The 12,023-nt window shown below is 41.2% G+C and overlaps 1 protein-coding gene across 4 annotated transcripts in view; it reads left to right on the top strand.

Annotated features, from left to right (window-relative positions):
* The window catches only part of LOC139151209 (cubilin-like), a 32,280-nt gene extending 20,652 nt beyond the window's left edge, over window positions 1-11,628 (top strand). For all 4 annotated transcript variants that reach the window (XM_070723824.1, XM_070723825.1, XM_070723827.1 and 1 more), the window contains exons 13-24: window positions 153-512; window positions 1,076-1,438; window positions 2,015-2,128; window positions 2,254-2,508; window positions 3,011-3,379; window positions 4,277-4,636; window positions 4,803-4,925; window positions 5,729-6,004; window positions 6,456-6,809; window positions 7,261-7,629; window positions 9,150-9,641; window positions 10,220-11,628. In XM_070723824.1, coding sequence (XP_070579925.1) covers window positions 153-512; window positions 1,076-1,438; window positions 2,015-2,128; window positions 2,254-2,508; window positions 3,011-3,379; window positions 4,277-4,636; window positions 4,803-4,925; window positions 5,729-6,004; window positions 6,456-6,809; window positions 7,261-7,629; window positions 9,150-9,641; window positions 10,220-10,431 — 3,647 coding nt within the window. In that variant the 3' untranslated portion in view covers window positions 10,432-11,628. The remainder of the gene's footprint in view (window positions 1-152; window positions 513-1,075; window positions 1,439-2,014; window positions 2,129-2,253; window positions 2,509-3,010; window positions 3,380-4,276; window positions 4,637-4,802; window positions 4,926-5,728; window positions 6,005-6,455; window positions 6,810-7,260; window positions 7,630-9,149; window positions 9,642-10,219) is intronic.
* The last annotated feature ends 395 nt before the right edge of the window (window positions 11,629-12,023 follow it).

Genomic DNA, 12,023 nt, shown 5'->3' with positions numbered 1-12,023 from the left:
TGACTTGACTTTTGTAGTCAATCCCGGGGGAATTATGGCATGTACTACAAGCCATAACAGAGGTGTTAAAATGAGTCTCCCAGGTACGATGAATTGAACCTGATGCATACATTCAACTAAATCACTCTGATCACTGTCCTTTCCTATTCCAGCCTGTGGATCTACCATAACTAGCGACAGTGGTACGATCGCCAGTCCAAGATGGCTTCCTGCAGATTTGTCGACGGATGTCTGCACCTTTAGGATTAGTACCGTTGATAGCGGTTCTGTGGTGTTTCTAGAATTTCCATTGGTACTTCCATCGGTTGGTGTGGCTGCCGACTGTATAATAAGTAACAATAGAGTAATCATTCGCGATGGATGGGATGACAGTAACTCGCCGATCATCGTGGACAGCTGTATCGGCAATCTGCCTTCATCCGTCGTCGCCACTTCCAGTTTTCTCTCCATAGATTATCAGGAATTCCAGGAGCCTTTCGGAGCGCAGGGGTTTATCGCAACTTTCTCAACGAGTGAGTCGACTTTCTTTTCTTCCAAAGTTACATCATAGTTACCGTTGGTTGATTTGTTATGGGGGCAGTATTTTAGGAAATTCAAAGCTAAATATGGAATAGATCGTTGATCGTAGTGATGACGATAGCAAATACAAGTTTGCGAGAAACCAGTTGCGAGTGCATTGGAAGTTCCTTTAACCATAACTCTTGATTTCTTTTCTCAGTAATTTTGTTCCGTTTCATAAACACAGTTTCTTCTTCGCCCCAAACGCCATGTTGGAATGCTTAGTGTTCACAGATTCAATATAACCTTGATGCGCGTAAAGTCCAATATTGTTGCCGACAACTGTATTTAGGTCAAGACTAGAATTCATACATCACTTCAAATGGCATATTGTAGAAAACGCAAAATGGTTACATCGCAAGTACTTCGTATTTCAACATACTTCAGATAGAATAGGGAAATTATTTTACTTTTCTTGACACTTCTTAGAGCTCGTAAATTTTAAATTTTACATAGAAGAGACTTTTCGGTCTTTGTCATTTCTATCTTTCATATGCGAACTTTTCATCCGATTTAGGATTTTCCACGACGACCAATTTAACATCACCCGGCAACATTTCATCCCCCGGCTATCCGTCACCGTACCCGGCAGACAGCTTAAACACCTACGCCATCCAAGCACCAGAGGGCGTCTTCGTCCGAGCAGAGTTCCTGCTCTTCGCACTCGAAGTCGACGATGATCAGTGCTCGAATGATTACGATACGTTGTCGATATACGATGGGCAAAGCGAACAGGACAGTTTGGTCGGGGTCTATTGTGGCAATAACTCTCCGGGAGTTGTGCTCAGCTCCGGCAGATATCTGTTAATGAAGTTCAAATCCAATGACGTCAATAGTGCAGCCGGTTTCTTCGCAAGCTTTACCTTTGAAGGTGGTGCCGGTAAGCGATAAATATGTTTCAGTTCATTCACTCTGTCACCAGAGGAATTGAATGGACAAAAACGAATGCCGCTTTATGTGATTGAACAAACGGCGATGAGAAATTCACCAAATGTATATCATGTGTTAGAAATGCATAACAGTAGAAGTAAATATCACCATGGCGTATCATGAGTAACGGCATGGTGACAGCGAAGAACTGAGTTGTCATAACTAGGTGACAAAGCAGAGTTTGCACTGCATGTTGCTCAAAATCGAAATCTCCCGGACAGCGAAGGATTGTTAAAATTGGTTGATATCGTTTCTAAATCATTCGTCGTGATATGATACCATCGCAAAACAGGAATCATCAGGGTTTTTTTAACTATTATCTAGATAACCATGGCTTGAAGTAATTAGAATGATCCAGTTCTGGCCAGTGAATATTTCACACATCACACAAACTTATATTGACTTACTCTTATACATAACTTACTCTCGACGAGTTTGTGGCCGATTAGATTGTCCATAATGTACGTTTGTGAGTCATGTGACGTCTGAATGCACGACTCATGTAATGCTGGACTTCTTCTCGCAGATCCTCGCTGTGGAGAAGATCTCTTTCAATGCAGCAATGGAGTATGTATCCCAGAATCAGTTCGCTGTGACGGTGACTCTAACTGCCCTTCACGTGAAGATGAAACCTTCTGTGGTATGTTGCTTTCATCTTACAAGATTCCTGTTTTTAAAAAGACACGTTCCAGATGCAAATCCTCGTAGCAATTTATCTGAATTCGTTCAGATTTTTGATAAAAGTTTTCAAAATTCTTTCCACAGCAACTGTGTTGAATTACTTTGACCCTGCCTACCAAGCAACGCTGAGTGATGTCCAGGACGTCGGTCGTGTCATCTCCAACTCCACCGCCTTTCAGTGTGCCGACAGCTGCATCCAGGAGACCGACTTCTTGTGTCTATCATTCGACTTCGATAACGATAACAGCGAATGTGTCCTCAGTGATAGCCCAGCGTATGCTGTTCCTCTGGTACCCACAGACAGGAACGTAGAACATTGGGACATTCAAGAATTCCCCGGTAAGTCCTGTAGGGACAGAATCGAGTAATTGCCAGCGTAGGAATGGGAGTTATCAATATTTTCCGGTATGTTCCATTTTATGGATCAGGGTGAGCAGTGGGCAAGATTTCTAAAGAAACTTTAATTCAAAGTGAGGACAGACGTCTACTTTGAACATCGCCCTCAAGGCTCGTAATCAGCCAAACTTCCAAACGGAAAATACTATATTTCTTTTGATCATTGTTATTGTATAACCAGAGAAGCCAGGGCAATGGTACACAATTGCGAACAATAACCAGCTTCTCTCAATTGCATGCATTCATGGAGGAGTTTTTTAATACCACGAAGGACAGCAAAGTCGGAAGTATGATAAAGTTTAGGTCGGACTCTAAAAATCAACCAACAAAAGAGCGAGTAGATCTAGAGTCACGTTATTATTGCATTCGATCTCATGAAATGATGGTTGACACGGATCATTTCGGTCGAAAAATGACCAGTCTCTGTCAATTTCTTTCCCCTCAGATTGCGGAGTCACCTTGACCGGTAACACTGGGAAGTTTTCAACGCCGAGATGGATACCAGGGCAAGCCGATGGTGCATGCGAAGTTCGCATAGTTGTATCGCCGACATCGACAGCAGACACCAAAGTACGAGTCAACTTCGACAATGTCGTAGCGCCCACCGATTTAAACGACTGCACAAACACTTACAGCCGAGTTCGGATATACGATGGGATAACGGCTGGACCTAACGCGCCTGTCATCGGAGAATACTGCTTAGAGACGCTGCCCAGATTCATCAACACGGAAACAGACCGTGTTCTGATCGTGTACGATGAACTCAACAAGCCACAGAATGTGGTACAGGGCTTCGTAGCGTCCTACCTTGTGGGTGAGTAAACACTTCAAGCTTTGCTGACAACCTGCATTTTCATAGCGATGGTTCAATAACCATTAACATGTAAAATGTCAACGTTTTTGACATTGAAATAAATATATATTTGTAACATCTGTTGTCACGTGACTACTGTAAAATGACTACTGTACCAAACTAAATGCGCCTTTATTAAATATCGTTGCACTAACGCGATAGAAGACCAAAGAGAACAGCAATTAGGCGGGAGGTTTTAGTCCTAGCGATTGGTAGAAAGAAACTGAAACGCCTGATTGGCTAAATGGATCGCACACTTGCAGGATCCACATGGTCATAATACTGCAGAAAGTTCAAATGAATTGCCATTTGTCTCAGACAAGATCCATGCTATCTATGCAAGTAAAACACTGTAAATCGGAAAGAGAGCTGTGGTGGGATATCTTTCGTGGTCAAGGTAGTTGAAATACACAAGAACTTGTAAATATTTAGGCCCAGTCAGCTGATTTATTTCACACCATCTTTGTCTACTCCCTATGTCACGTGACATACATCATGTTCAGCAAGTCAACGAATACTATAAGTGTAACTAACCAATATAGTTCACGACTGAATCCTACTGTATAGACTTTAATTCATTCGTCACACAATAGCACGACATGTCGCAGACAATGCATTGTGTTCGCAAGTCTTGTACATCGTATTTCAACGTACTTTAGGTGGGAAAAGAGGACATGTATATTTTGTTTCTGAGAATATTGAAAAATATTTAAACTGTAATCAAATTATTATTATTTAAACTATTTTGTCTTAAGCTGTGAAGTGGAACACGATATTATGCTGTACATGAAACAGACACTGAAAGTACTTCTTTGACCACCAATAAGAAATATTACAAAATTCATTTTTTATTCGCAGAATACACCGATTCTCAAAATTTTACAAGCGCCCCCGGAGTTGTGACGTCACCAGATTGGCCCTCAGACTACACACCAAACAGAATATACACTTACAGCTTCGATGCCGGGGAAAATCACGTGGTGAAACTGAACTTCACCTCCTTCAGCTTGGAACCCGATAATCCGGGATGCATACATAATTACGATACTTTGACCATATACGACGGTCAGGGTCAATTGGCGGCTGTGCTCGGCGTGTACTGCGGTAGCGAAGTGGATGACGTCATCTATTCAACAGGTAGATACCTGTACATGGTGTTCCAATCGGACGATACTGTGCAGTACCCTGGCTTCAGTGCGGAGTATGACTTTGTGTCAGGTAGGTGTACATTTCGCATCTTGAATGTCTCATGAAATAATTCCACTTTGGACCAATAACCTTATTGTAAAAGGTTTGTGCGTGGGCCGAGTCATTTCTCACGCCATATTTTTGTCATTCAGGACGTGAAGTTTCCATGCACGTAATACTTTGAACACATTTTCAGATCCCAGAGTCTGCGGTCAAGATCAATTTCAATGTCGCGATGTTGAGGAACTCTGTATACCGGAAACACAGAGATGCGACGGGTATGGTCAATGTCCCTTTCTGGACGACGAAGTGCAGTGTGGTAAGTTTCAAATATTCGGACAAAACGCTCTTACTTTGTCTTTTTTCAATCCTAAATTTTGGTTCTAGGGTATTATTGAAGCCTGTGACTGTTACATTTATGAATTCCTAATCGACGATATTATGCTGGGATCATCGCGAAAAGGTCGCAGAAAGGTGATACCGCGTTTGATTTATTTGCAAGATAGTAACTATATTACACTCAGTTTTTGGAGGACGTATTCGATGACGTAATAGCACAAAAAAGCATTACAGAGTCTAAAAGTCAGCGTTTTGATAAAAACAAATCAATCACCGTTGTCGCAAAGGTCATGAAGCATTTATACTTCAACTGTAGACACCCTTAGAAATGAAAAGACGCTGAGACGCTTGTCACCAATTCATTTCGATTTTGAAAATGTTCTTTGCATTCTAATATTATCAGTGCTTTTCTTCGACACGCCACCTCATTTATGGACAGAAAACACACATTTCTGCTGAGTCCTACTTTCAATTTTACATATTTACAATTTTAAAGATTGTTCTGCAAAAGGATATACGAGAGCAACAATTTGGCCTACAATAATCTCTCATCATCATCTCCGCAGATGTTCCATGCCCAATTTGTTTGTTCTTTACGGAAAGGTTCATTCATGGTCGAAATTTTTTTACCGATTGATCCGACACCTTACACTATATGGAGGAAATGTGTAATATCAGTCACTACACTACCTTCAAGGTGATATGATAGGTTCGTTACTGACGCAGGGTACCTTCTGATCAGTAATTGCACCGCCTGTCTTTCTCCACTCACTCTCCCAATAGGAACAAACCTAGAGTTCTTCAGACCAGTCTACAACGCAAGAATTCGTTACCGAACGGACATAGACCGCGTTCTTAACAACACGACAAGGCAGCGATGCGCAGAGATCTGTCTCAGTGAAACTGCTTTCGTCTGCTACGGTTTCAACTACATTCCGGGTGGACCGGACAGTGGACGTCTCGGCGGTACATGTACAATCAGCCGTGCAAGTCAAAGTCCAGTACCGTACGTACCGGACGAGACCGGTCTTGAACACTGGGAACTGGTTGCATTTCCAAGTATGTCAAACTGTATACCGTGCCTTTCAAACCCTTTTGCAACATCTCCGTTCTTTGAAAAGTCAAATTATCGTCAAATTTTATGTAGATGTAGCAAGCCACCATTCTTGTTACTGATTATCAAACAGAGTTGAAGATGATAATTTTTGATATTGTGTTATTACAATAAGTAAGAAGTGAGAGAGAGAGAGAGAGAGAGAGAGAGAGAGAGAGAGAGAGAGAGAGAGAGAGGCAGACAGACAGACAGACAGACAGACAGAGACACACAAACAGGCAGAGCCATAGAAATGGAGAGACGGAGGTAGACAGAGACGGAAAGACAGCAAGAGATACTGATAGTAATCTTCGCTTCTCATTTTCATTAATCACACAAAGTACAATAGTTGTACACCAGGACACGTTGTATTCACTACGTTATTTTCGTGAATAAGTATATTTTCTCTCTCTGTAGATTGTGACTCCTTGTTGACAGCCGAGCGTGGCGTCATCGCATCACCCCGTTGGATACAGGCCGATACTGGCGGCTGGTGCCTCCTGCGCTTCTCTCAAAATGACGCTGATGCCATAGTAACTGTAAATTTCCTGTACATAATGTCTTCCGATGGAGAGTCCTCCTGCGGTGATAATTACGAGCGCATTTTGCTCAGAGATGGACTCACTGGCTCTTCGCCGATAATAGATGCATATTGTTTCGAAACATTGCCCCTCAGCGTGAGGTCTCCGGAAAATCAGTTTTCTCTCGAGTACGGCGAGACCACACGCCCGGATGACGTGTACCTGGGATTTCTTGCCACGTACTCAATAAGTGAGTAAATTTTGAATTGATAAATCAAGCAGTTTATGTCCTCCATTGAATATACGGCAAGGAATCATCATAAATTTTGTCGGATTTCAGGTCGCTATCATCCTTATGTGGTGCCCCAAATCATGATCTGGCCGTATCTACACCTCGAAAATATGATAACTGAGCTCAGTTACTCAATTGTGTCGCTTTCTTAAAATGGTACAAAGACATACAAAAGTTTCGACGTACCTGAAGTCTTGAACCAAATCTGAAATACCCCCTATGCTGAGAAACACAAATGGCACATGCATAAATTATTATGGAAAAATTGTGGTCATTTGTGGTAAGTTATTGTGAAAGTTGAAAAAAAACTAGTACCCCCTCAAATGTGTAGAGAAACTTTAGTATAACTTCTAATCTTGTAAATGACGTCATTATTTTTAAAATAACATTACACTGTACCCAATTTCAGCCTATGAATCGAATTTAGTCATCGACGCTGCTCCTGGCGAGATATTCTCTCCAAATTGGCCAAATAATTATCCACCGAATCGCCGCTACACGTGGACATTCCAAGCAACAGGACAACTGACACAACAGATCGTACAACTTAACTTCACCGACTTCTTCCTCGAAGAAGATGACTACCTGTGTTCCAGCAACCTTGACACTGTAAGTTTCCACGACGGTTCGTCAGAGCAGTCGCCCTTCATCGGATCTTACTGTGGTCGGAACAGTCCGGGTGTCGTTCGCTCTTCGGGCAGTTCATTGCATATGATATTCAAGTCGGATGTCTCCAAGGAAGAAACGGGTTTCCGGTGTTTCTATGACTTCGAGACTGGTCAGTAAACCTTTAAATACTCTTCCGACACCATACCACCAATTATTCAAAAATCTTTCTCAGCAAATGCGCGTTTAAAATGAACAGTATTTTAGGTACACCTTGAGTGGCCAACATCATCCTTATGGTAGGAAATTAATGCTTGTCTGAGGGTACCTCTCATGGTAAACACATTTAGACAGACCCTCTAAGATGATCTTCAATTTTAGTATGGCGTTATATTTCCCCGATAGCATTCGATAATTTTTAGCTCATATTTGGTTTTGTATATAAATACCAAAAAGAGCTTATATGATGAGTCTGAGTGGCGTCTGTATGTCTGTATATTTGTGGGTATGTGAGGATGTATGTCCGTCACACACAAAGGCTCCAATACCGCCAAAGCTACCATCTCAGTATTTGGTGTACAGGTAGATGCAGGGGTTGAGATGTGAATTTGTTCAAATGAACTTGTCAGTGTCAAAAATGTGCATATGAGGTAAGAAAAAGCGAAATCCTGCAAATGTGCAGGAGTGATTGCCAGTGTCTGAAACAGGCTTGAGTCATTTCCTGTCATTGTTTATGAACTGTTACATATTAACAGACCAGATCAAACCATAGACAGTAGAGCGGGGAAGACTGTCTATGGTCCAACTAAGAGGGACTAACTGTTTCTGCTATGCATGTTGCTAAAGTTTAACTCCAGTACCTAAAGTTTCAGACCTTATTTACTTTTGTCATTCTTTTTTTGCTGGTTTAAATATTTCTTGTTGTTTTTCTGGTTTTACAAATGCCAGTTCTCGGGTTGATGACAATAGTTTGCTAACTGGTCTGGGAATGGCCGACTTTTTTTGTAGAGCATGTCCTTACTTTAGCGCTCAATACATCATGGATTATTCTTTCCAAATGAAGCCAAACTTCTACTCATGGCTTCGAGGAGCAGAGTGACCGGGATAGTACCTTTCTCTTTCTTCCTATACTTTCTGGCACATATGGCCGAGGAAATGCACAAAATTTTAACCAAAATGCTCACCTTCGTTGCTCGAAAATGTGAGCGTATGCACAAGTGTAGTAGCTGGAAACAGAATCTCCTACACCAATCTACATATATCGGAAATTATGATTTGTTGAGATATAAGGTAGTTCACGCCTAAAAATTGACAGACTTACACTCTTGCCCAAATTTTCCTGAAGGAAATTTTAAATATTCTCTTTCGAAATCAAGAACAAAAATTAAGAGTCAAAGTGCAAAATTTGGTATCAGAGACACAAATTACAGACGTTTTACTGACACCTCAGTGAAATTCAAAATGGCCGCCATCCCTGTATCCCTAACTCTGTATAGGTAAATATTTAATTTCGAATTTTCACAAAATAAGCAGGTAAAAAGTTTATCTACTCCATGAGCTTTCAAATGAGCCCCCACCAGTGGTAGACCAAAAAGGTATTGTAAAAGTTCTAAGAGTCAGAATATCTGCCCCCGAGGCTCCTTCTACAATAACTGACTCAGGTACGCTCTGTTTGCTTTATGTTTTTTCCAGAAACAGTCACAGTGGAACCCACGACGACGAGTAACCCGACATTTGCACCGTCACCTTCCGCCGCAATGACGACAGCGGACTCAAAACCAACGACAAAACCAGCCACGACAAAACCAACCACGACAAAACCAACTACGACAAAGCCAGTCACCATGAAACCAACCACGGCAGAACCAACCACAGCAAAACCAGCAACGACAAAACAGGTCGATGTAACAACAATGGACGCAACGACGAACGAGCCTGGGCCGGTGAAAACGACAGAAAACCAACCGCCAGGAAAAACTACCACATCCGTCAACCCGCCAAAGACGACAAGCCCCATCGATATAACAAACGCTCCTTCCGAAGTATCGGACGAGTACAAACTGGCCTTCATTATCGTCGTATCGATAGCTGCATTCGCAGTACTGATTGTAATCATCCTTCTAATCTATCTAATTGTTGACAACCGAAGGCAAACCAGGATGCGTGAAGAACTGCGCATAAAACGTAAGTAGAGTTCCTCTGACGCCAAAGATTATTGGCAATTTCCGCGAGAATACGTGAACTTACAGGATCTCTTATTGACATGTACTTCAATTGTTAAATACTTGTGTCACGCTGATCTCAGTTTCTTAAGGTCAAAATACCGCCTTTAGTGTGTGTGTGTGGAAATACCCAGTATTCGGCTAAGTCAAAAGAGCCTGTATTGCCACAAAATATATCATTATTTTTCCGCGCTTTTCTACTCGACTTGAAACATGCATAAAGACCTTATGAAATTGTTAGTGATAACAAAGTAACTCGAGCATGTATACACGCACTGTGTTGACATGTGAAATACTGGGTGTTTCAACAAGCTAAACCGAGGAATATGTAGTTGATATACGATTCAAAATACTGAGAACTGAATGATCAAAAGTCATAGTTATGGAAGCTGTATTGAAAAGCCAACGTATTTGATCGCATGGAAGAGACAATTTTTAGTGGATCAGAAACACATATTGCACCTTGCAATACATACATGTACATACTTTTTTCGGCGAAACGTGATTTACTATTACTGTGTGTTTTTCTTTGCATTGTAGTGGAAGAGGGTCAACAGCTTAAAAACGTTCCAAACGGCGGTCCGGACCCAGCTGTCATCGCAGCGGCCGTTGAGATTGCTCGGGCAGAAATGCTTCGCCAAACCAAGGAGCAAGCAAACGGACAAGTGCAGCCATCGCAACTAGATTCGAACGCAAACGGTGTCGACAACTCCGGATTCGTTGATGGTGAAGATATTAATACCAAGTTATAGCTGCACCATGTAATAAACATATCTTTCACAGCTCTTTAGACCGAGATGAGAACAGGAGATATTATTTGCACTGTTTGCCGTAATCTGAGCTGTCAATGACCCGAACATTATCAAAATCAAAAGATCAACAAACAAAAAAAAATAATCGGTTAAAAGACATGATACGGCCGATAAAAATCGATACTATAACATTTAATGTAAATATAACAGGGAATCTTTGCATTTAGGCTTTTATTCCTCATATTTCATTATTTCTTTTATTCTTCGTCGTTGTAAGTCAAAAGTCAAAAGCTAATAAAAGTAAAGCGGGGAGTGTAAAACTTTGCATTTGTGATCTTGTCGATAACAATATTCGTTCATAGTGAAGATTTCGTGCATTATAGAACCGAGTCAATATTTTCGGTATTGTTTGTTTGCTTACCTGTTTAATTGCTTGCTTGTTCGCTCGTTTCTTTCATGCATTGAATGGAACAAATGGTGTAGGCCGTGACAAATAAAACCTCATAGCTACATTGAAAGATCCAGAATTACTCATTTCAGCAAATTAGTAACTGATGGAACCACTAGCCGTCTCCGACTGGGAATGGAGACGTGCAGCCATCTTGAACAAGGTAGCCATCTTGTGACATCTCTTGAAGGAAGAAGTTGATGTCGTTGGTCGTAAAAAGCATTTACCAGCCTGGCGAGCCCAGTTATCCGACATTATTTGTAAATGCTTTTGTATATGCTTTATATAATAGTAGATAATTTGTGTGCCACAAATGACGTCATCGAAGTATCTCCTCGTAGTTAATGAAGGCAAAGTTTTTTGAGATCAAAGGCAAGATTGAGCATTATTGAATATTATTCTGCAGATAACTTACAAATTATATCTGTGGGAAACGACGCCACAGCGATGGCTTTAAAACATGCCAATCGCATCGCGAGGGAAGCTGTATGTTGCTTTTTGTTCATATTATACCCATGTCATATTTCCATTATTTGTACTCACCTCACCTACCAAGCATCTTTGTAACCTGCGATCGTTAATCGCTATATCTGGGTGTGAAAGTATCTAATTTTATATAAAGAGACTGCTGTGTTTTCAGACGCTATCAAATTATTAAAAATTATACTAGAGTTAATGATAACTTCTATTAATTTTAATAAAGCAAGTAAGCCATGGTGTACCGATGGCGCCGTACTCAAACCTGGAAATTAGTGTCCCATTCTGGCATTATTATTAACACTAGAATAAAACTTCAGCATAAGAGGATAACATTAGTTAAGACGGGTGTCTTCAATGTTCTCTGTGCTGTTTCATGAAACCATAGGCCGTGTCCCATGTTGTCAGAAGCAACCTACGAAAAGATACTTCATCCATTATATTTCTTCTGATGCCGTCCTGAGTCAGATACACCATGCACACACAAAACCTGGTATGATCCCATAACTTTGTATCCAATACACCTGATTGGCCCATTTCCATTATCACTGCTGTCACGAAATCACATCCCGGTGGTTTGATTGTGGCGCCCTCTTTTTGTGTCCGATTTGACAGCGATGGCCTTTACGATTGTGTCTGCATGACTAGCATGTTACTTCACAGACCG

The sequence above is a fragment of the Ptychodera flava genome, chromosome 15 (genome assembly GCF_041260155.1).
Source record: "Ptychodera flava strain L36383 chromosome 15, AS_Pfla_20210202, whole genome shotgun sequence".
NCBI lineage: Eukaryota > Metazoa > Hemichordata > Enteropneusta > Ptychoderidae > Ptychodera > Ptychodera flava.
The sequence above is the reverse complement of the archived record's forward strand: the minus strand, read 5'-3'. Positions and strand labels throughout refer to the sequence as shown.